This window comes from Capricornis sumatraensis, chromosome 2, assembly GCF_032405125.1.
Source record: "Capricornis sumatraensis isolate serow.1 chromosome 2, serow.2, whole genome shotgun sequence".
In the NCBI taxonomy this organism is placed as follows: domain Eukaryota; kingdom Metazoa; phylum Chordata; class Mammalia; order Artiodactyla; family Bovidae; genus Capricornis; species Capricornis sumatraensis.
Window position 1 is genome coordinate 56,853,572 of NC_091070.1, and position 26,109 is coordinate 56,879,680.

General features: G+C 41.0%; 1 protein-coding gene across 4 annotated transcripts in view; it reads right to left on the reverse strand.

Moving 5' to 3' along the window:
* The window catches only part of CSNK1G1 (casein kinase 1 gamma 1), a 102,540-nt gene that overhangs the window by 17,647 nt on the left and 58,784 nt on the right, over positions 1 to 26,109 (reverse strand). For all 4 annotated transcript variants that reach the window (XM_068963229.1, XM_068963223.1, XM_068963232.1 and 1 more), the window contains exons 4-9: positions 23,474 to 23,625; positions 21,280 to 21,514; positions 13,379 to 13,464; positions 11,455 to 11,539; positions 11,019 to 11,167; positions 10,009 to 10,113 (exon numbers count right to left, since the gene is read on the reverse strand). In XM_068963229.1, the coding sequence (XP_068819330.1) occupies positions 10,009 to 10,113; positions 11,019 to 11,167; positions 11,455 to 11,539; positions 13,379 to 13,464; positions 21,280 to 21,514; positions 23,474 to 23,625 (812 nt within the window). The remainder of the gene's footprint in view (positions 1 to 10,008; positions 10,114 to 11,018; positions 11,168 to 11,454; positions 11,540 to 13,378; positions 13,465 to 21,279; positions 21,515 to 23,473; positions 23,626 to 26,109) is intronic.

The following is a 26,109-nucleotide window of genomic DNA, read 5'->3' on the forward strand; positions in this document are numbered from 1 at the left end:
ATTGAAAGCAGCAAAACCAAGACAGAGATCTGAACTCAGAGTTGTTGGTTTATCACTCTGGGAACTACTTTCACCATAATGCTAAACTCAATGGCTATTCTTTTCTAGAATTTAAGGGCTTGGACTGGTATCTAGAAGCTGATGTAAGTAGAAGGATTCATTTGCCAGTTTTAGAAAGCAACTGAGTGCCTAGAGGCTAAACGAAACCAAAGAATGTCAACCTCTACAGAATTCTGCTAGTCTACCTGTCCCTGAAAGGTACTCTAGGTGATGCTGTATACACAGGAGTTACAACAGGCATAATCAGCACAGGAGCCAGTTAAATATCAAGCAAACCAGTGGAGGAGATCACCATGTAAACCCTTCACTGGTAAAAATCATTCATGCAACATGTCTATCTAAAAATCAATCAGGAGGGTCATTCAATAAAACCAATCTCTCTGCATTACTTCAAAGACAAAGGTCCACACGGAGTGTATAAGTCCCCAAAGGCACCAGCAGGAATCTCAAGTAGTGGGAATTCCTTGGGGTAATGCTTTAAAATCTTCAGCTGGGATTGTATTACCTGCGTGGAAATGCTTGGTTTACTATGTAGTAGGTGAATATAGAAACAAAAAAAGGCAGCAACTGAGCAGAGCATAAATCAAAAGCAAAGCTACAAAAAATAGTTTAGGGAAAACATGTAAGCCTAGTGTAAAAAGTTGAAACCACCCCTGTGCCTAGGGCAAAGGAGGTGAGCATCTTTGAACAACCACTTGGGAGGGATTCATGGACAGAGAGTGGGGAGAATGATACTAATGGGAGGGCAAGAAAGTAGAGTCTGAGAACATCTCAGATAACCACCTCTGTCTACGGCTTGAAAATTATCTCAAATTTCTTTTGGTGATAAAGTGATTTTTCTAAAGCAGAAGAAAGGCAAATATCTTTCTCCTGTTGTAGCGAACAAACCACCAAGTCTTATTCTTTATTATATAGTTATTTTGAAAAATTAATTTTGATTCCATCTATAAAATGGATCTCATCCATTTTACTTTATGGCTCCTAAAATACTTTTAAAACAAAAATAGAGATTAAATAGTACCAAAAGGTTAGTAATGAATACACTAGATTATATTCTGTTTTACCACACTTTCAAAATTTTAATGCAACATATTAAATATACTATATTATAAAGCTCATGGAACAGAACCAATTTTCCTACGCCAGACAAAGATTTTTACATGCAACCTGTCAGCTGTACCAATAGTGAGTTCCTGTTTTCTACAAACTTGATCAAATATCAGAGATATCAGAACATCTCTGATAACAATCTGGAGGGGATTATTTCCAAGCCCAATACTACATAGGCCCATAGAGACAGTGGTATCGATTCTGTGAAGTTCTGGGGGAAAAAAAATCACAAAAACTATCCCAAAGGTTTGAAATTCTCTACTCACATCTTGTTTTATTCTTACTTAAAATGGCATAATACACCTTCTGTATGGAATGAGGATTTATCTAGGGAGGATTACTGCAGAGTCACCCTCCTACAAGGAGATGCCTCGGGACACAGGGTGTATACTGACATACAAAGTACTGAACACCACACACAGACAGAAGAAAACTTTTAATATGTAACAGAGAATTCAGAGTGGAGGTGAGGGACTTCCTTGGTGGTCTAGTGGATTAGGAACCTACCTACTGGAATTCCCTGGTGGTCCAGTGGTTAAGAACCCACCTGCCAGTGCAGGGGACAAAGGTTTGATCCCTGGCCTGGGAAGATTCCACATGCTGCAGAGTAACGAAGCCTGCGTGCCACACTACTGAGCCCAGGCTCTAGAGTCTGCAAGTTACAACTGCTGAAGCCTGCACACTCTTGGGCCTGTGAGCCACAACCACTGAGCTCAAGCACTGCAACACCTGAAGCCTGTGTGCCTAGAGAGCCTGTGCTCCACAGCAAGAGAAGCCACCGCAATGAGAAGTCCACGCACTGCAACTACAGAAGATGAAGACCCACCACAACCAAAAATAAAATTAAATAAAGTACAAACATACATAAATAATATTAAAAACAACAAAAACAAAACGAACCCGCCTGCCAATGCAAGGGACATGGATTTCATCCCTGGTCTGAGAACTAAGATCTCACACGCCGAGTGGCAACTAGGCCCTGTGCCGCAACTACTAAGCCTGCAGGTGCTGTGCAACAAGAGAAGCCGCCACGGTGAGAAGCCCACACTGCAACTAGAGAAAGTCTGTGAGCAGCAACAAAGACCCAGCATAGCCACAAATAGACAGACAGACAGGTAACTACTCCAGTATGACCCTATTAAAAGAAAAAGAGCAGAGGTGAGCAGCAGAGACTACGTCACTGAAGGGGAGAAGCTAAGAAAAGGACTATTTCAGTTGTGCACTTGTTTCTTGCAATATCCCCTTGGAGTTTAGGTCCCAGCAATGAGGAGGTATGGCTCATTCTGCACTGAGCTCTGTGATGGAGGCAGGCAGGACAAGAGTGCAGTCTCCACACTTGAGCTCCCGCTGGATAATAGGCAGCCCATCAGGAAATCGCACACGGTCAGAAGTAGGCAAGAGATCTCTGCACAAACACATCTGCCCCTTAAACTAGGAGACGCTGACCCTCACTGAAAACCAGGCAGTACTCTGTGAAAGGAAAGGAACTGAGAATTTAACAGCTTCTTCTTCTTTTCTTTAAGGCTACTAGACTTAATCCGGCCTAACCTCCCCTTTGGAAAAGCTAAGCTTATGAGAAGCTTCATTCATTAAGCACCACAGCACCAAACCACAGTGTATTTTTCTGAGGCTATATATTCCTTAAGTCAAATGCCTTGGAGTCCAGTCACAAACAGAACAAATCCAAATTACACTTTTATTGGGGCATATCTTCTTCAGAATTCGATATGACCTTCTCTCCCTTAAACTTATGCTGCTCCTGTAAAAATGCGTAAGTAGTATTTGAGGATTCAGTATCGTCAGGGGTAGGACACTGTGTCTAGCAGAATTTAGTAATTCTTGGCAGTCAATGTGACTCTTCAGTTCAGTTCAGTCACTCAGTCATGTCTGACTCTTTGCAACCTCATGGACTGGTATGAGTCAGTTCTTCGCATTAGGTGGCCAAAGTACTGGAGTTTCAGCTTCAGCATTAGTCCTTCCAATGAATATTCAGGGCTGATTTCCCTTAGAATAGAATGGTTGGATCTCCTTGCAGTCCAAAGGACTCTCAAGAGTCTTCTCCAACACCACAGTTCAAAAGCATCAATTCTTCGGCACTTAGTTTTCTTTATGATCCAACTCTCACATCCATACATGACTACTGGAAAAACCACAGCTTTGACTAGATGGACCTTTGTTGGCAAAGTAATGTCTCTGCTTTTTACTATGCTGTCTAGGTTGGTCATAGCTTTCCTTCCAAGGACAAGTGTCTTTTAATTTCATGGCTGCAGTCACCATCTGCAGTGATTCTGGAGCCCCCCCCAAAAAGTCTCTCACTGTTTCCATTGTTTCCCCATATATTTGCCATGAAGTGATGGGACCAGATGCCATGATCTTAGTTTTCTGAATGTTGAGTTTTAAACCAACTTCTCTCCTCTTTCGTCAAGAGGCTCTTTAGTTCTTCACTTTCTGCTATAAGGGTGGTATCATCTGCATATCTGAGGTTACTGATATTTCTCTCGGCAATCTTGACCCCAGCTTGTGCTTCATCCAGCCCGGCATTCACATGATGTACTCTGCATATAAGTTAAATAGGCAGAGTGACAATATACAGCCTTGACATACTCCTGCCCCGATCTGGAACCAGTCTGTTGTTTCTTGTCTGGTTCTAACTGTCGCTTTGTGACCTGCATACAGATTTCTCAGGAGGCAGGTCAGGTGGTCTGGTAATCCCATCTCTTTAAGAATTTTCCACAGTTTGTTGTGATCCACAGTCAATAAAGCAGAAGTAGATGTTTTTCTGGAACTCTCTTGCTTTTTCAATGATCCAACAGATGCTGGGAATTTAATCTCTGGTTCCTCTGCCTTTTTTAAATCCAGCTTGAACATCTGGAAGTTCACGGTTCACGTATTGCTGAAGCCTGTCTTGGAGAATTTTGAGCATTACTTTGCTAGTGTGTGAGATGAATGCAATTGTGCTGTAGTCTGAACATTCCTTGGCATTGCCTTTCTTTGGGATTGGAATGAACACTGACCTTTTCCAGTCCCATGGCCATTGCTGAGTTTTCCAAATTTGCTGGCATACTGAGTGCAGCACTTTCACAGCATCATCTTTCAGGATTTGAAATAGCTCAACTGGAATTCCATCACATCCAGTAGCTTTGTTCACAGTGATGTTTCCTAAGGCCCATTTGACTTTGCATTCCAGGATGTCTGGCTCTGGATGAGTGATCACACCATCATGGTTATCTGGGTCATGAAGATCTTTTTTGTATAGTTCTTCTGTAACAGATCTGTTCTTCCTAACCTTTTAGCCCAAGTAGTCCTTCTTCAAATGCCTACAGAAAATGTACCAAGTAAAAGGGATCTATGGGAGAAAAAGGAAATTATCAAAACTGCTGAACCACAAAAGTATATATTTGTGTAGCATCTACCTGTGTAAGGATGGTCACAAGCTAAAAGTTCTGAAAGGATGTGTGCTGCTGCACACACATGCCAGTCAATGCAATATGCTATATTTAGCATGTCGAACAAACACACTGCATAAAACCTTCAACAGTACCACACACTGCACGTTACCACACACTGCACGTTAATAGAAGCTGTCTGGATACTGGCAGGACTTACTTCCTGATCGAATTTCATCAGCCAGTCCAAGGAAAGCTTTGTCAGGTAGAAACAGGCAGAACTATTAAACAGGCAGACTATTCACTGTCTTCCTAATGAATGGTAATACTGAGTTCTTTAAGAGGAACCTGAGTCATGGCAAGACTGACTGTCTTTGGAACTGATGAAGGACAAACACCCAGGGTAAAATTACAGAAATGACTAACCTGTGGGGACCCTTTTGAATGGATTTAGCTTTTAGAAATATTTATTCTACCCAAACTCATGATTTAATTACAATTCTCTAGCTGGATAAATTAACGTCAAAGAAATTGTTCTTAAGCACCTGGTATTAAGATAGTTTTAAAATACAGATCCAGTGTAGATGAGCTTACATGCAGTTCTTTGGCCATCATGGTTAGGATCTACTACTGCGTCTAGGAATCAAACAGTATTCAATTCAATTCAAAATAACTACATTATAGACCAGCAAAGCAAAATTTCTCTAAAAAATTCCCAATGTGATGGAGGAGAACTAATACATTCTCCCAAACTTGCTTTGCAGCAAAAGCCTGTTGTGTCTTTTTGTTTTTTTAGAAACGCTTATTTATTTACTTATGGCTGGGTCTTCGTTGCTGCGCTTGGGCTTTCTCTAGCTGTGGCAGAGAGCGGGACACCTCTCTGTGGTGGCAGGAGGGGTTACGCTTTGTCATGGTGTGTGGGCTTCTCACTGTGGTTGCTCCTCTCGTTGCGGAGCGAGGGCTCTGGGTACACAGGTTTCAGGAGCTGCGGCGCCCGGGCTTAGCTGCTCCACGGCATGTGGAATCTTCCCAGACCAGGGATCAAAACTGTGTCCCCTACACTGGCAGATGAATTCTTAACCATTAGATCACTATGGAAGATGGAAGTCGGTGATGTATTTCTTTAAACCTTTCCCCTTGAGCACAAAATCTAGCCATACTCTGAGTGCCAAACAGGGCAGAATGACTCTTGGTGGCAACAGAAAAAATAAGAAGAAAGAAAAGTTTAAAATTTCTTTTTCTTGGAAGGGTACATAGAAATCTATATTTTAAACAAACATCTGATTTCATCTAAACTTCTCATCTGACAGATTAAAATTCATTTATCATTCAAATGATTATTTCTTGACTGCCTACTGTTCCAGACATTCTTTCAGGGGTTAGGGATATAGTAGTGAACAAAACAACAAAAATCTCTGTCCTTACAAGACTCACCATTTGTGGAAGCTGAGGCCCCCAAAATCTTAAATGGCCTATAGCCTAAGTCTCGGGATAAGCTAAAAGCAAGTTCTGAGCTTATTATCCTTCTTTTTCTACTCAAAGTAGATAACTAAACAAAGACTGCTGATCCAAGGCTCACTCCCCTACCACACAACTGATGGGCATTTACTCAGAATAAGCAGGCTCTTCAGGCATTACCATCAAAGTCATCTCCAAAGATCACTCAGGTTTTCTTCTGAGAGCCGTCCTCTCTGCCTGCCATCCACCTTCAGCTGGAAAGCACAGCACCAGCTCTGACTCATCCTTCTCCCTGTCTGACGTGTGAGCTCCTAATTCTGTAAGATTATTTCCCTGCATGATTCTTCAATTTTACTTCACTGTCACCACTATAGTCCACCCTTACGTCTCAAGGGATTTTGCTGTCTTCATTGGTCTCCACACTGGCTGCGAGGTTACTATCACCTTACAAGTCAAAGATTTCTAAAGCAAAGTTTTGCTCTAATCACTCTTCAGTTTGAAACCCTCTAGTATACCTGTTCTCTACGGAAATTAAATAGTAACTCTTCAGCAGCCCCATATTTCAGGAGATTTATCCAATGGCTCCAAGCTATTTTCCTAGCCTTGTCTCCTTTATTCACAGAATATATTTTAGCAAAATAGAACTAGATAATTCACTGTTGCTCATATTTCCTTTTTGCTTGGAATGCCTCTTTCATTTCCACCCAGTTCTTTCTTTCAAGAGCCTTTCAAGGGTAGCTTCTTTCATCAAATTCTTTGTCATGCTCAGACCAGATGAAAAGTCTTCTTCTTCCAATCCCTGGAGACAAATCATTCATTTTGCCTTGTGTTCTAAGTCATCTGGCTACTTGGCTTATCTGCTTGTCAGTTCCATTAGGACAAGGACTCCCTACATATTTTGGTATCTCCAGGACATACTTTCTCATAGAAAGTCTTCTGTTAGATTACTAAGCTAAAATTGCTAAAAAAAGGTTAGCTGTACCTAAAGTAAATACCTTCCATCTCTCTCAAGGAGAGATTTTACTTTCTTCTTTTGCTGATTTCAAAACTTGAAAAGAATTAGTCTTAAGAAAAACAACCATAAGGAAACAGCCCAAAAGATGGAACAAAAGCAATGAGACCACACACTAAGACACAGTGTAAAGGCTGAACAGACACTAGAAATCCATTTACCCACAGTGCACAGTGCAGAGGGAATTCTACCCAGCAAGAATTCAGAATTCTGCTGGAAAGGAGGTATAAAATGTGCACTGACGTGGGAAATTTCTTAGCAGCCATGGGATATGAAAAACCCTAAAAGAAAAAAAAAAAATCACGCAGGCTTTCAAGACTCAACTCTACAAAAAGAAGGTTCCTGCATTGTACATGAGATCTCTTAATTACATATTCTGGTTTAATGACCTTTCACTTAAAAGTACACTGAAATTCACTGTACTTTTTACTCAGACACTAGGTATGACCTCATATTCCATCCAGGCAATGTAGGTTTTCAACCACCTGTTTTACCTATACCTTTAAAATTCATTCAAAAGAGCAACATTAATTATGAATTCGATGAAGCAGAAATAACAAGGGAAACTAAAAGAAACACATATTTTAGTTTTCAAATATTCTAAAAACACAAGCAGCAGATATGTTATGCCTTCACTGTCTATTTAACATTTTTTAATTTCTTTCATACCTTTACTATTTAAATGTTTTTTTCATTATAAGGTAACATAACTTCATTATAGTATAGTCTGGAAAAATATTATCCACAGTACTATGAATTCCAGCCACAAGCCTCTTTATATTTTGGTATTATCTCCTCCAATTGTGGAGAAGGAAATGGCAACCCACTCCAGTATTCTCGCCTGGAGAATCCTGTGGACAGAGAAGCCTGGTGGGCTGCTGTCCATAGGGTCGCACAGAGTCAGACATGACTGAAGCGACTTAGCATGCATGCATGCATTGGAGAAGGAAATGGCAACCCACTCCAGTATTCTTGCCTGGAGAATCCCAGGGACGGAGGAGCCTGGTGGGCTGCCATCTACGGGGTCACACAGAGTCGGACACGATTGAAGCAACTTAGCAACAGCAGCAGCCTCTAACTGACTTCCTCATTTTCTTTTCCCCTAAAGGGAAGCATGAGGTATTTCTAATTATGTACTGTGATTTCTTTACTATACAACCATAAAACCTTTTCAGGTTGCTACAAGTTTTCCTAAATATTTTTTTAAGTGGCTAGACAATATTCCACTGAATAAATACATTACAATTCATTTTATTACAACCCAGTTTATTTGATAAAAGATTTGAGCAGATCTGTAACCATTCTCTTATAATTGGATATGTGGATCATTTCTAAAACTCTGCTAGAAATGGCATTGCGGCAGTTTATCTTGAATTGTTTTATTATAATTGAGTCTAAGAAGTAAAATTATTCTTTCAGAGAGGTTTGTAACTTTATCAAATTACTTTCTAGGGAATTTGTAACAATTTGCAAAGTCCACAGCAATGTGTAAGAATGTCAGTTGAACTGTGCACTCTACACACTTTTACTTTAATTTTTATTATTACTGTTTAAAAAAAAAAAAAAAAAGCTTTTTTTGGCTATACTGGGCAACATGTGGGATCCTAGTTCCCCGACCAGGGACTGAACCTGTGTCCCCTGCATTGGGAGCTCACAGTCTCAACCAGTGGACCACCAGGAAAGTTCAATATTTTTTTAAAAAGCAGTAGGGGAGAACTGCAGAAGTCAATGGTACTCTGCTGTCAGATCACAAGGTAGTCAAAACAGAGTCACTAGCCAAGTACTCTGATTAAAGTCTGGGGCTCTAGACTCAATTAGTAGACAGTTTGCTAAATCTCATCTTTTTTGCCAATCTACTCTCTCCTTTATCCACTAATACATAGAATTCTTTCCTTTATATGTTTTCTCTTACCCCAGAATGCCACATATTTTGCCAAAAGTATGTACTTAGTGGTGAGTCTATGTGTATCTGTGTATGTACTTCACTGTATATATGTATGTATGTATGTGTGTATATACCTCAATATAGTACTTTTTTTGTTTTGTTTTGGAGGAGGCACCTGGATTCTACATACTATTTTTAACCTCCATATTTTCACAGGTACATCTGTGAGAGAAGTGATTTTTGCATTTTATTGTAAAAATGTCTGTGAATATAAAACAGTGAAGTCAGGGATAAAGGTAAACAAGCTAATTTGATAGGTGATAATGATTATGTGTGTGTATCTGTTTATTATTCAGTGCTTCTTTATTTATTGAGGTACAGATTTTTCTCTTAACAATATATATGTCATAAGGATTTATCATATTTACTTCTCAATCAGTTATCCCTTTCTTTAATGCTGTCAAATTTGATTTTCTTTTTTTTTGGTGTGTTTGCCTCCTCTGTCTTTAAGTTAAGAGAAACCTCTCATTTAACCTCTAATTTCCCAAACCATGAACACTGAAGGACAGATGACACTGCCTTCTCTGGAATGGTCTAAAGCAAAGCTGTATCTTCAATACAGGCCCAGATCCTGGAAGGCTATAAAATTAACCTGGACACAAGGTCAGAGGTGGGGGAGAGGTGCCAGTTCATACCTACATCAGGTGGAAGTCCAAATTACCCACCCTTCTTATCACCAAGGAAAAACCAGCTGGAGTGAGAGCTCCACGTTGGACTACAGATGAGACCCAAGGTGAGTTATCTGTCTATTCATCCAGGGTCTTTGGAACTGTGGCAAACTGTTCCTTTCAGCCAACAGATTCCGACAGACCCAGCTTTTCTAGCGTGGGTGCTTCAGGTAAGACATCTGGCCACGTCTCAGTGGCCTTACACAACCCTGAGGGATGCTAGAATGCTGCACCACAACTGTGAGTAACAGTCAGGCCTCTGTCTTTCATTTTAGTACATACACTTAAGCAAAGAAGCTACAGAATTTGGGTTTTAATATTAGTCATGAAAAAGTGGGATTTCTGAAATAATAAAGGTCCAAGACATACCTGATTTCGTAGAGGCTGTTGTGATGGCCGATCCCTGTGTGTGTGGCTTTCTCGAGTTATGGCAGATGCACCAGAATCTACATGAACTGACCCTACCGGAGTGGGCTGGAAAAATGTAACAAAAAGTCAATTGGGGAAAATAGGTCCAACTTAATACTCTGCAAAGGACAGCATCATTCTCATTCTAACAGAATAGTAGTCATTACTATTACTATTATCATTATACCAAGGCCAGTTTCAAATCTTGCCTTCTCAATTTGCTTATCTACAAAAGGGAGACAGTTTGGTCTTCAAGAGTTCATTGGAGAGGAGCACGTCTTCGAAAAGGATAAGAACATCCCACAATGACGACTGTTGGTATTCCCTCAAATCCTTGGACCGTAGACTATAAGAGCAAATTCAGAAGTTTCCTCAGGTATTGGGCTCCAGTCTGACAGAAGTCAGGGACCTTAACAGCTTATGGAGTACCAGCTCCTGGATCATTCACACTAAATTTCTTCTTAAAAACTGACTTGGGACTTTGGTGCTTAAGAATCCACATGTCAATTCAGGCGACACGGGCTCAATCCCCGGTCTGGGAACTAAGATCCTGCATACCATGGAGCAACTAAGTCCTTGCACCAGAACTGTGAGCCCGTGTGCCCTGAAGCTCGTGCTCCACAACAAGAGGAGTCACTGCAATGAGACGCCCGTGCATCGCAAGGGAGAGTAGCTCCCGCGCTCCACAACTAGAGAAAGCCTGCACACAGCAAGAAGACCCAGCACAGCCAAAAATAAATAAATAATTTTTAGAAACCTGACTTAAATTCTGGTTACCTTAGGTCACAGTGGTCATAATCTTAAAAACACAGCAGGGGTAACTCCTTTACTGTCCTAGTGAGAGCAATCTATGGCATCTCCCCGAAAAGTCCACAAAGGACTGTTTCTTTCCCACAGATGTAGGCAGAAAGTCTGGCAAGGGGTGAGACAGTGCTGGTCTGAGGGGAGCGGGGGAGAAAGAAGATACTTACAATAGGCCTCCCAACCCAATCATACGCGTAGTCAAAGGTGTAGCCTTTCCTTTCAAAGAGGTCTGTGAAGAGCGTCCGTAAATACTCATAGTCAGGTTTTTCAAAGAAGTCTAATCGCCTGACATATCGCAGGTAGGTTGCCATCTCCTCTGTTAGGAAAGAGGTTAAAGGCCATGCTCGTTAGCTGAATGCTTCCCGTGGGGAGAAGCTCTGGACCAGGCAAGGAGTACCTGCACAGACTCTATTTGCCACTGATGTGTTTTTTGTTTTATGGACCAAATCAAAGTGATAAAAATCTAGCTTGATTTAAATAACAATAAGAGGAAATGTAAATTTTTTGGAGAGGACCCTTATCTAGAGATGCTAAGACAGACATGGTTTCCACCTCCTTCAAGGCTCCAGTAGCACTGGCTGCAGGGTCCTGTTGGTATCCTACCTGGGAAGTTTTCACAGAGAGCTTCAATGGGAGTATTCCTTTTGGTGTCACCAATTTTTTGATATCTTTCTTTTAAGGTATCAGCCTGTAGAGAATAAAAAGAAAAAGTTACTTGGAAAGAGGTGCTAAGTATGGGAGGTCCAATATGTCTGGGGACATTATGACTGTTTCACTCAAACTGTCAGGGTTTATTAGATCATCTCAATTTTTTTCTAATACTGACAAATAAGAAATGTACTAGAGATGATACATTTAGCTATGCACAGAACATCTGCTGTTCTGGAAAGCTTTACTGGCAAATATATTTAGTAGTCTCAGATAAACACCATCAAATGTAATGGCATGAGGGACAAGGATAAGAAAATAAATTCAAAACTGTAACAGCTTAGTAATGTCCCATGGCCACTAGGGTTCAAAAGTGATTCAACCTTCTCATTCTTTGATCAGCTCTAGATAAGATTAAAAATATTGCTAATCCATATGAGTGTACCTATGGCTGATTCCTGTTGATGTATGACAGAAAGCCAGAAAATTCTGTAAAGCGATTACCTTCAATTAAAAAAAAAAAAAAAGAAAAAATATTACTAATCCAAATGGGGGCAAGTAGATAGAAAACGTTAGCTATGATACAGGCGTGGCTAACAGACAGGTATGCTATATGTCAGTGGCTCAAAGTAGCCAAGTCTGGCTTGCTTAAGACTGCAGACAGAGGGCTTGTGGAGCATGGACCAATAATGTGGTCTCAAGGGATCTGCATGAGGGTCTACCTAGTCTGCTGACCCCAGCTTTAAGCAATTATGTTTTGAAGTTATGCTGGGGACATTTTAAATCTACAACTACCCTAAAATGATTCTGGGTTATGAGAAAATTTCAAGCAATTAATAATACAAGAATCCATTGCTTGGCTGTATGATGAGCAGATAGGATGTGAAACTCTATTTGACAACTGTCAATATCAATGAGAAGGTATGCAACTAGGAGAAGACCATGGAAGAGATGTTAGGAGAGGAATTTAAAGGGAAAGAAATAAAATCCTCCCAAAGGAAAGGGAAAGCCTCACTTTTCAACACAAATGTCCAAGAAATCACAGCAAAATGAATTCTTCAGGCCTCTGGGAGGGAGAGAGGGATTGTATGGTACCCAAAGCTACTGATTAAAGTTTCTTTCCATACTAACATGTTGAAGTAAATTACAACTCACACAAGTCTTGCATTTAGCTATCTAGTGGGTCTTCGGATGGGTAAGAAGCTCACCATTTCCTAGTCCAGGCAGCTAGAGGCACAGGGTAATCACTACAACGGTTGTAACTATAATTAATACCTAACCCTGACACAAATGCACTGTATTGACACCTACCTAAGGAAGAGTATTTAAACTACCCATTTCACAAGGAACAGCTATTGTATGCATAGGCATTTATTCAATAAAGCACTTGAACAGCAATATTAAACCTGGAGTTTTGTTTAGTTCAGGTGGGTTCTTGGACTATACAAGACAAACACGTATTTCCCAGTTCCTGTTACAGGTACACCTAACCCTGCTGGCCTTGCGGTAAAATGTGGAGTCATCAACCTATTCCGTAAATCCCCCAACGCACTGGGAACACTATTCCTGCTACACAGTGGTAGTAAAGAAGGAATATCAACACAGAGAGAAAAACAGCACTGGCAAGGCTGGGAGGGGATGAGGGAAGAAATTACAAACACAAGGAAGAAGGCTTCAGAAAGGGAAGAAGACAAATGTGGGGAAAACAGAGCTTCCCAAGCCCAGGTGAGTATTTACATTACAGACTAATGTAGTTCCTGCCTCACATCTCTGGAGCCGATTGTCCCCTCTGTGCTTCTTATACCATCAAGTCAGCCACCCCTTTCATTATCAGCTAAGTATTTCAGCAAAGCCCTCCACTAAGCACTTCCAAGGATACCTTGAGTCCTTGCCAGGGAAGGCTGCCTCGAAGGAAATACATGAACATATGGCCCAGGGCTTCCAAATCATCGCGCCGGCTCTGCTCTAAAAGGGAAGACAGATCACACATTATGTTTGCAGTTATTAAGTCAGAAAGGGGTGCAAACCCAAGTAATCCCTTCAAAAACCCGTCTGCTCTGGAAAGGCTCTGCTTACTAATCCTCTGTATATCTAAATCAGGGGTGGTATTTTAGATCAAAACCAAAATCAGCATGTACTTCCTTTGCTTAGATCTGTTACTGGCAAGTAAATACCAAGTGAAAAGAGCAAGTCTAAACTAAAACCCAGTCCAAATCACTGAACAGTGAGTACTACTCACTCGATGCTGTCACCTTCCTGAAAGAAAGATACTTCCTGAAAGTAAGAAATAACAAACGTTATTTCTAGTGCATGGGCTACAACTGCTCTTTGGTTACCACTGTGAAAAGTGAGCAGCAGATGGAGTAGCTGAGGCTGTTAAAACAGTCCATTCTGGCTAGGCCTGCAAAGACAGAAGCCGTAGAATGCCTAGCGTGTGTGCGTGTGTGTGCGGGTGTGTGTCTCTGTGTGTGTGTGAGTCGCTCAGTCATGTCCGATTCTTTGCGATCCCATGGACTGTAGCTTGCCAGGTTCCTCTGTCCATGGGACTTACCAGGCAAGAATACTGAAGTGGGTCGTCATTCCCTTCTCCAGGGGATCTTCCCAACCCAGGGATCAAACCCAGGTCTCTCACATTGCAGGCAGATTCTCTACTATCTGAGCCACCAGGGAAGCCCAGCATACATGCCTAGTGCTTTTTATTCATTTGACACTTAAAATTTAGTTTAATGTAAGCAATCATCAAGGCATAATCCTTAGCTCCATTCCATTTGTACCACAGCCATTTGTACACAGACCTAAAATGTATTACTAAGGTGCCCTTTACGGGCACATAAACCAGTTTCCTTGCATTCAGCGAGCTTAGAGTATAAAACAAGTTGCTGGATTTTGGTTTCTTTTCTTTAAATTGGGAAGATAAGGATGATAAAGAATTGGAGAATAGTTAATTTAAAAACTGTAACTACATCTCAGAAAACATCCTATACCTTCTTTGGCTGTCAGGCAACAGAAGTTGCACATTCTTCCACTTTTAATTTGCCAATTATAATTCATCTCAGGCATTTTATGTGTTTATTTTTCAGAATCAAGCCCGGGGCTTTATCAAGAGAAATGACAGATGTAAAAATAAGGGGCTACCTTCAACTTGACTTTTGTCTTCTTTGAATAGAAAGTACAACCCAACAGAATCAGGGAGGCAGGAAAAGCTCCTTAGGTAACTCAAAATACAAAAGCACAATACTTTAACTGCTGCCTCTATCATAGGAAATTTCCATGGAAAAGAGTGAGTAGTACTCTACAGTGCAGAGGAAGAAGAGGGAAGTTTTCGCAAGTAAGGTCACTTAATGGGAAGGGGCAGCACCCTGACAAGAAGTTGAGTTGATAAGGGCACCAGAAGCTTCTGACTACAGATGTTGTTAACAGATTCTGTTAACAGAACCTGAAGATACACAAAAAAATCAGGGTGAATTGGGGCCTCCCACAAAGCAGGGCATACAGAGAAACCACACCCTGCAGGTTCTCACACTGTATCAAACCTACTCATCGCCTCTCTATTTTTACATCTACTTCCTGTAAGGAGGCCCCCTTAATAAAAAAAAGAAATCCAGGGACAAATGGTTGTATTTTAGCTGGTTGGGCACTAGAGGGCGAAACTCCCCACATTTTGAGTAATTGTTCATACTATAGAAATAAGCCCAACTTTTCTTCATAGCAAAACCCATTATAAAATGAAATTAAAAAATTAACCCCCTAAAATATACTAAACACATTTAAACTCACCAGAATGAGTAATAAAATAACTTCAAATAATGAAAATCACACACAAAAATGCTGTGGGGTATGGGATAGTAAGAAAAATAATGGTTCCTAAGTCAGGTTATCTAGGTCTTGGCCTATTCCTTTCCATTAATTTATTAATCTGTGCAAAATCAAGCATGGCCAAGTCACCTTTTGGGCCTCAATTTCCTCATCTGAAAATGAAATGATTGATGTAGGTACTACGAACAGTTATTTCTACCTCTAAAATTCAAAGATAATCTATGATAATTTAAACCATCATGCTTGTGCTTAGTTGCATCTGACTCTTTGCAACCCCGTGGACTGTAACTCAGCAGGCTTCTCTGTCCATGGGATTTCCCAGGCAAGAATACTGGAGTGGGTTGCCATTTCCTCCTTCAGGGAATCTTCCCAACCTAGATATCGAACCCGTGGCTCCTGCATTGGCAGGTGGATTCTTTTATGACTGAGCCATCTGGGAAGCCCCAATTTAAACCATAAACATCTCTTAAAAAATGAGAATGAAAAACAGAGCCAGGCTTTATTTTCATATTTCTTTGAATACTCCACATTTGTTCAATTCAGTATTTCCCGATGCCCTTGTTTTTTCATGAAGGTTATTTTTATTTTCAAAGAAGAAAGGTTTCAATACCAGTGAGACCAGGAGGACACAAATTCATCCACAACATAAAGGTTTCATTCACATCATATGCATCCACATCTTAAAGGGCCACCCAAGACGGACGGGTCATGGTGGAGAGTTCTGACAAAACATGGTCCACTGGAGAAGGGAATGGCAAACCACTTCAGTATTCTTGCCTTGAGAACCCCATGAACAGTATGAAAAGGCAAAACGATAGGACACTGAAACATGAACTCCCCAGGTCAGTAGGTGCCCAATATGCTACTGGAGATCAGTGGGGAAATAACTCCAGAAAGAATGAAGGGATGGAGCCAAAGCAAAAACAACACCCAGTTGTGGATATGACCGGTGATGGAAGTTAAGTCCAATGCTGTAAAGAGCAATGTTGCATAGGAACCTGGAATGTCAGGTCCATGAATCAAGGCAAATTGGAAGTGGACAAACAGGAGATGGCAAGAGTAAACGTCGACATTCTAGGAATCAGCAAACTAAAATGGACTGGAATAGGTAAATTCAACTCAGATGACCATTATATCTACTACTGGGGGAAAGAATCCCTTAGAAGAAAGGGAGTAGCCATCATAGTCAACAAAAAGAGTCTGAAATGCAGTACTTGGATCCAGTCTCAAAAATGACAGAATGATCTCTTCATTTCCAAGGCAAACCATTCAATATCACAGTAATTCAAGTCTATGCCCCGACAGGTAATGCTGAAGAAGCTGAAGTTGAACAGTTCTATGAACACCTACAAGACCTTCTAGAACTAACACCCAAAAAAGATGTCCTTTTCATTATAGGGGACTGGAATGCAAAAGTAGGAAGTCAAGAAATACCCAGAGTAACAGGCAAATTTGGCTGTGGAGTACAGAATGAAGCAGGGCACAGGCTAATAGAGTTCTGCCAAGAGAATGCACTGGTCATAGCAAATACTCTCTTCCAACAACATAAGAGAAGACTCTACACATGGGCATCACCAGACAGCCAATACCAAAATCAGATTGCTTATATTCTTTGCAGCCAAAGATGGAGAAGCTCTGTAGTCAGTGAAAACAAGACCAGGAGCTGACTGTGGCACAGACCATGAACTCCTTATTGCCAAATTCAGACTTAAACTGAACAAGGTAGGGAAAACCACTAGACCATTCAGGTATGACCTCAATCAAATCCCTAACAATTATACAGTGGAAGTGAGAAACAGACTTAAGGGATTAGATCTGATAGACAGAATACCTGAAGAACTATGGATGGAGGTTCGTGACATTGTACAGGAGATAGGGAGCAAGACCATCCCCAAGGAAAAGAAACGCAAGAAGGCAAAATGGTTGTCTGAGGAGGCCTTACAAATAGCTGTGAATAGAAGAGAAGTGAAAGGCAAAGGAGAAAAGGAAAGATATACCCATCTGAACGCAGAGTTCCAAAGAACAGCAAGGAGAGATAAGAAAGCCTTCCTCAGTGGTCAGTGCAAAGAAATAGAGGAAAACAATAGAATGGGAAAGACTAGAGATCTCTTCAAGAAAATTAGAGATACCAAGGGAACATTTCATGCAAAGATGGGCTCAATAGAGAACAGACATGGTGGGGACCTAACAGATGCAGAGGATATTAAGAAGAGGTGATAAGAATACACAGAAGAACTGTACAAAAAGGATCTTCATGACCCAGATAATCACGATGGTGTGATCACTCATCTAGAGCCAGACATCCTGGAATGTGAAGTCAAGTGGGCCTTAGAAAGCATCGCTGCAAACAAAGCTAGTAGAGGTGATGGAATTCCAGTTGAGCTATTTCAAATCCTGAAAGATGATGCTGTGAAAGTGCTGCACTCAATATGCCAGCAAATTTGGAAAATTCAGCAGTGGCCACAGGACTGGAAAAGGTCAGTGTTCATTCCAATCCCAAAGAAAGGCAATGCCAAAGAATGCTCAAACTACTGCACAATTGTATTCATCTCACACGCTAGTAAAATAATGCTCAAAATTCTTCCAACTAAGCTTCAACAGTACGTGAACCATGAAGTTCCAGATGTTCAGGCTGGATTTAGAAAAGGCAGAGGAACCAGAGATCAAATTGCCAACATCCTCTGGATCATCAAAATAGCACCAGAGTTCCAGAAAAACATCTACTTCTGCTTTATTGACTACACCAAAGCCTTTGACTGTGTGGACCACAACAAACTGGAAAATTCTTAAAGAGACGGGAATATCAGACCACCTGACCTGCCTCCTGAGAAATTTGTATGCAGGTCAGGAAGCAACAGTCAGAACTGGACATGGAACAGACTGGTTCCAAATGGGGAAAGGAATACGTCAAGGCTTTATATTGTCACCCTGCTTATTTAACTTATACGCAGAGTACATTATGTGAAACGTGAGGCTAGATGAAGCACAAGCTGGAATCAAGATTGCCGGGAGAAATATCAATAACCTCAGATATGCAGATGACACCACCCTCGTGGCAGAAAGCGACTAAGAACTAAAGAGCCTCTTGATCAGTGAAAAACTTGGCTTAAAACTCAATATTCTGAAAAATAAGACCATGGTATCTGGTCCCACCACTTCATAGCAAATAGACGGAGAAACAGTGGAAACAGTGAGAGACTTTATTTTGGGGGGAGCTCCAAAATCACTGCGGATCGTGACTGTAGCCATGAAATCAAAAGACGCTTGCTCCTTGGAAGAAAAGTTATGACCAACCTGGAATGCATATTAAAAAGCAGAGATATTACTTTGCCAACAGAGGTCCATCTAGTCAAAGCTATGGTTTTTCCAGTAGTCAGGTATTGATGTGAGAGTTTGTCTATAAAGAAAGCTCAGTGCCGAAGAATTGATGCTTTTGAACTGTGGTGTTGGAGAAGATCTTGAGAGTCCCTTGGACTGCAAGGAGTTCCAACCAGTACATCCTAAAGGAAATCAGTCCTGAATATTCATTGGAAGGACTGATGCTGAAGCTGAAACTACAATACTTTGGCCGCCTGATGCGAATAGCTGACTCATTTGAAAAGACCCTGATGCTGGGAAAGATTGAAGGCGAGAGGAGAAGGGGATGACAGAGGATGAGATGGTTGGATGGCATCGCCGACTCAATGGACATGAGTTTGAGTAAATTCTGGGAGTTGGCAATGGACAGGGAAGCCTGGTGTGCTGCAGTCCATGGGGTCACAAAGAGTTGGGCACGACTGAGTGACTGAACTGAACTGATAAAGGGTTCCTTTCAACCAGTCAGAAAGATGTGCTTGGTTTATCTGCATTGCATGCTTGATTTTAGGTCAAATATATTTCCTTGAAGGAAAAGAGCCAGGTGACCCAGTGTCCTCACCCTGACTTCAAATATTAAGGAATATAAAATGGGCAGGTTTAATCAATGGGAAGGTGAGTAATCTAATGCAGTAAATGTCAGGTTTAGTGCTTCCCTAAAAGATACACTTCTTTTTTCCATTACAACATAAAAGAGGCTACACATTTGAAAACCAATAGGATTAGAGTTCCTACAGAAACCTCTCTGAGTTTGAGACCATGGGCAGAGGGTTTAAAGGGTATGTGACAACCACCTATATGTATTCTCTACAATGGGGACATTACAGACAAATTTGGTGACAGGCTGGATCTGACCTGAAAAACACCCTGGAACTCAGGAAGTCCACATGTGGAGCTAAACTCAAAAATTCCAGCAGAAATAGCTACACCGAGAGATAAAGGAACCCAATCTGATGACAGCAGATGCTTAAAACATATTTTGTTGAATAAATGGTAACTACCATTATACAGTCTTTAGTATTATTAAGCAATATCCTAAACAGTTTATATGTATTATCTCATAGAACCCTATGCTATAAGGTACTATTAACATAAACATTTCAAGGCAGATGAGATAACTGAAGGTGAGAGAGGAAGGTTACTGGCCCATACAAGTTTATTTTAAAGAGCCTGAATTTACATCCCCTTTTCTTAATTATTACATTGTAACTTATACAAACAACAAGGGATACGTATTTCTTATCTGTTCTTGCTTTTCCTGATAAGAATAATAAAATCAGAACACAAATGCTGAGCCCAGGAAGCAGACATCTGAACAACTTCCAGACTGTCAGTTAAACCAAACGATCATGACTTTACTATGTAGCACAGTCTCTCTCTTTGTGAAAAGGAAGGAAGAAGGGAATTCTGAGCACTCTGCAACAGAACCGTGTTACATGTTATCACTCATTCAACCTGCAACACATCCTTGTGAAATATTACTCTGTTTTTACAGGTCAGTTTCAGGGACAAGTTGTGGACAAATCTGACACTTGTCCAAAGTGTCACCAATAAAAAGTGGCAGAGAACCTTCCAGTCTAATTTTAAACTATTATATTTAATTACGTGAGAATATCCAGGTAGTTAGAAAAAAAATCCTGACAGCATTCATTTCAACTTAGGTTGTATCACACCACTTGGTAATGTCATTTTTATTCTTCACTAGAATCCTCACCTGAATCTCTGAGTAGTGTACTCAATGAGGCAACTTCATAGCTGCTTACATTAGTCTTTAAAATACTTATTGTGTAAATAGTTCATTAATATTTAAACACCTTATATAATGAGCTATATCTAGGAGTCTAATATTCTGTTTATATGTCTACTCTCTAGAGTGGTGATTTTCAAACATATCTTTTCAATCACCTTAGTACCTTTTCTTCAAATAGAATCTTCCATGAAAGCCAAATATATAAAACAGACAAAAAGGGAAGCTTTCCTGGAGAAGCTGCTGAGGGCCCAGAGTCCTACCAACTAAGCCTTCCCACTGGTTCTTAGGCTTCTCTAACAAATACTCTCTCTGGACTAGACTCTCTAACATGGAAGGCCTTCTGCCTTGACTAGAGCTTTTAGCAATATTTGTCCAAATTGTCTATCATGAGTAAAGCTCAAGACTCATGGAAAAGCAAATGTATTTTCACTGAATAAGACATAGGCTTTTCCTGGAAAAATGAGTCACAGAACTAAGCACAGACAACAGAAGCCTGGTCCATGTTTTAATGAAGTACCCTTCTCCAAAGAAGATCAGCCTGATGGCCTTTCCAGGTGATATAGGGGGTCAAACTCATCACTCAACTTACCAAGATGCTATCACCTTAATTCAGTCATTAAAGTATCCACACTGCTGAGAAAATAAGCATTAGGAAACAAAGAATTAAAAATCCTTCAGCTGTCAACAGGATACTGAGAAAGTCACTGACTTACCATCTTAATTTCTCAAGTATAAACATCACTTACCTTGTGAAGCAATAAGAATCACAAGTTGTAATGCACAGTGGGTACAAAAGTGTTTTGGGAATAAAAAGGTGTTTTAACAACCTGCCTCTTTCTTGGAGCTGAAAATAAACACACCTTTGCCAAGATGCGTGTTGATAGACATGTATCTTGCTGTTCCAGTTAAACTTTTGTGTTCCCTATAAGGTATATGCTTTTTGGTTTCAGGGTCAATGTATTCCTTGGCCAGTCCAAAGTCTATAATGTGTATAACATGCTCTTTCTTATTGCCTTGTCGACCGATCAGGAAGTTCTCTGGCTTGACATCTCGGTAGATGAGATTCTTTGAGTGGACATACTCCATTCGGGAAAGCTAAAAGAGAGAATGACAGTGATACAAATACTACTCTGAAGAAGCTTATTATAAAAATACTCCAAAACATTTTCTTTTATCAGCTCAAAGTTGTCATTACTGAAATTAAAATAAAACTTATTTCTTCACCACCTAGAGTCACTTTACTCTTGTAAATCAGAACGTATTTTCTGATACTAATGCATATATGACAAATATGAAGATAAAAGAGAAAAGGACAGTGTGGTTCAGCTAAAATGATAGTATATGGTTTTACTTCACATAACAACTTGCAAATGGTGAACAGAATTAATGTTTTTATGTTACTGTAGAAGGAAAGCATTTGAGAGGCAAGAATTACTCCCAGGCAGGAAATAATATGGTGGTGGCCTCTGAAGACAGATGCTGCCGCTTCCTTCACCTCCTGCCCACACCTTCCTATACGCTGTCTCTTTGTTGCAGAAATAAGGAAAGTGAGGCCCAGAGAAGCTGACTGAACTAATATCACTTCATGGGAAATAGATGGGGAAACAGTGGAAACAGTGCCAGACTTTATTTTTTGGGGCTCCACAATCACTGCAGATGGTGACTGCAGCCATGAAATTAAAAGACGTTTACTCCTTGGAAGAAAAGTTATGACCAACCTAGATAGCATATTCAAAAGCAGAGACATTACTTTGCTGACTAAGGTCTGTCTAGTCAAGGCTATGGTTTTTCCTGTGGTCATGTATGGATGTGAGAGTTGGACTGTGAAGAAGGCTGAGTGCCGAAGAATTGATGCTTTTGAACTGTGGTGTTGAAGACTCTTGAGAGTCCCTTGGACTGCAAGGAGATCCAACCAGTCCATTCTGATAGAGATCAACCCTGGGATTTCTTTGGAAGGAATGATGCTAAAGCTGAAACTCCAGTACTTTGGCCACCTCATGCAAAGAGTTGACTCACTGGAAAAGACTCTGATGCTGGGAGGGATTGGGGGCAGGAGGAGAAGGGGACGACAGAGGATGAGATGGCTGGATGGCATCACAGACTCGATGGACGTGAGTCTGAGTGAACTCCAGGAGTTGGTGATGGACAGGGAGGCCTGGCGTGCTGCGATTCATGGGGTTGCAAAGAGTCGGACACGACTGAGCGACTGAACTGAACTGAACTAACGGCGGAGGTAGGAGTACAGTTCTTATGAGACAGTAAACATAGCCCAAAATAAAAAATTCTTTCAAATTTCATTAAGTTTATTTCTACCTTTAAATCATTTCTGCTTAGTATAGAAAGGGAGCTTGGGCATTTGAACTTTTTTTTAAACTCAAGAACAGTTTTCTAACATTTCCAAGTCTTTAAACTGGGTGAGACCATCACCATTTCAGACCCACAGAGACATATCTACATCCTTGTGCAGAGGGGCTGACAAACTTCTCAAAGCAACTGTCTAACTGTTCCTTAAACTGGTATTGGTGTGGGATTTGGTAGGTGCTGAGAGACACAGCTTTAGCTGTGTCGGTCTCTGTGAGAACTAGAGGCCAGAGACCTAAGACAGGCTCTTGGTCAACTCTGGAATCTGATTCTAGGGCAGTGGGTTATGTTTTCCATCTCTTCTTGGATGTGATGGTAAGGAAAGAGGGAGGGTGTGACAGAACTTTACAGCCATGCGTTTAAAACCTATGAATAAAACCACCAAGAAGTTACTTGCATTTGAGCAACCGTCACCAAATCACCCTCTTTCTCCCTATATACCACCTGCACTACAGTTAAGGGCACAGTATTGCTCCAAGGTGGAAACTTAAAATAGAGCAAACGGCAAATACAGTGTGACTTCTTGGGTTAGCCCTTTTTGCCTCAGCCAGCTGTCTACAATGCCACCAAGCCAGTCAATGTGCATTCGCAAGGTGTCACTAGAGCTGGTAAATGCCAACGGACACACAGGATGCGGTTAGGAGACCTGCCCCTCCCTGTCTATCCCTAGGCAGAAGAGCAACGCCGACTTACCAACTGAATGGCTATCATTAACACAGTCTTCAAAGTAAAGGTCCGGTCGCAGAGGTCAAACAAGTCCTCCAAGCTAGGGCCAAGAAGCTCCAGTACCATGGCATTGTACTTCCCACACGGTCCAAAGTAATACACCTGTGGGAGACCTTCACCTGAAAGCAGAGGGAAAATGGGGTGCAGAGTGAGGGACCCAAAGACCAAAACATGACACAGCTGCATCAGCATGAAGCAGATACAAAGGAAATACAACTTGTGAGGTTTTCGTTTTCTTTCATAGTTCCTACCGGAGAACCTAAACTGAGTACGACAGCTTCTAAAGAAACTAGTGATGTGTGGGAAATGCTAAGTCATTGCACAATATGTTCAAAATAAAGTAGTTATTTCATACCAAAGGCATTCCCACTGCTATGCAAGACAGAGAATAGTCCGTGGTCCACTGCCGCACTGGAGCATAAACTATTCTCCACCCAGAGTGCCCAAGAGTACACTACCACAAGTTTCAAAAGGATGACTGGTGAGCTCAAAGGCCAGGCTCACACAGCCTGCTGCACTAGGCGGCCTCACGTGTACTCTGTGCTTACTGCCAAAACCACATGGAGACAGAGCTGTCTGTGGCTGTGGCTCCGAGGAGGACTCAGGCTGAAGGGGTGAGGCGACAGAGGGTGCAGCCTGGTCTTATTCTCATAGGGAGTCTCTGTAGCTTCCTGTTTTTTCTCAGTAGGAGCAAAGTCAACAGGCTGGGTTTGGTTACTGATACGTAATTATGAAACGAAAAGGAATAAAAATACAAGGCTGGGCTTTCCCCACATTTGAAATTCATAGTTATAAGAAGCCAAAATCTAGACTTTCTCATCTAAGTGGCAACTTGTGAATGAATTTCCTCCTTAAAGTGTATTGTAAATGAGACATCAATAAATATGTGCTAAATGGCACCATGTGAACTGTGGGTATGAATGAGACTACAGAACTTTAAAAAATCTGGTCCTTCCTGGTTCTGAGTGGGAACACTTCCATCTTAATACACTTATGTATACCGTGGTCTACAGCTGTAAATGCTGCAGGTCGCTGCATGCTCCTGCCTATGAGTTTTTCAGATAACAAGGTTCTCTCCATCTTGGCATTCTCTTTTCATTTGTACAGGTAGGAAACTGGCAGAGGTAATTATATCTGCTGCGATCTGAACATCTGTGGCCTCTTCCCAAAATTCATATGTTGATGCTACAAATGCTACGAATGCCCAGTGTGATTATTTTAAGAGGTGTGGGCCTCTGGGAGGTGAGATCATGAAGGCAAGGCCTTCATGAGTGGGATTAGTGCCCTTAAGAAAGAGAACCCACAGAGCTCCCTAGCTCTTGCAGCCATGTGAGGACACAGCAGGAAGTTAGCAGTCTGCAACCCAGACGAGGGCCTTCAGCAGAACCTGACCACACTGGTATCGTGATCTTGGACTTCCAGCTGCTGGAACTGAGAAAAAAAATTTTCTGAGTTTATAAGTCACTCAGTCTGTGTTGTGTTACCGCAGCCCAAAGGAACTGAGACAATATCTAATCCTTAAAACTTTAACCCAATCAATATGCTTGTCCTTCTCTTCAGCACAGGTCTTGTATATTTGGAACTGGTACAAATCATTGCTACAATATACATCTACAATTATTTTGTGTGCTGCATCAGTCTATTTATTCCATTTAAATACTAGACAACTTCTTTTCCAGTGTTTCTATCAGGTCATTCCTGGCTCATACTGTCTACCATAGTATACTCTGCTCCTACTAGCCCCATAAACATCCACTGAATTGCCTTGTGCTTGTTTTGATTCTCCCCTTCCCCAAAAGGTTGTCTTTTTCCCCCTGTTGTTTTAAGAACTCATCTTCAGTTCACTTAAAATATATAAAACCTAACAGCTGTTCCCAAGCCCTGCTGAGAAATCCAAAGCAGTACACTACCATAGAGATTTACTGCTTTAATTAATCAGACACAGTGTAGACTGTGGTTTGGAGATCTTTTATTTTTTATTTTTTTTTAATTTTAAAATCTTTAATTCTTACATGTGTTCCCAAACATGAACCCCCCTCCCACCTCCCTCCCCATAACATCTCAGTGGGTCATCCCCATGCACCAACCCCAAGCATGCTGTATCCTGCGTCAGACATGGACTGGCGATTCAATTCTTACGTGATAGTATACATGATAGAATGCCATTCTTAAATGCTACATCCTACATAACAGTTTGTGATCTGATGAAAAATTTATTTTCCTAATATATTCTTCAAAATAGGTGGGGCAGATCTGTTGGTTGCCTGCCCAATATCCATTCCCTCCTCTTTTGTTAACAACAAAATATCTAATTCTTATGAACAGCAACTCAGCTAGTTATAACCTTCTAGTCTCCTTTGATAATAGGAGTGGCAAGTGAGATGGAAACAGAAATTGTTAGATAGGGTGGTTCTAGAGAAGTTCTTTAAGGGAGCTGACTGAAGTTGGAGGTATGTGCCTTTGAGATGACTGAAGCTCCAGAAGCCATCTAGAACTATCAGACTCCTTGAAGATTTAGATATGGATGAAACAAAATTAGAAGAACCCATCCCTGATGACAGAGAAGCAACCACACCAATGCAAGGCTTCCATTCCCTCTGGAC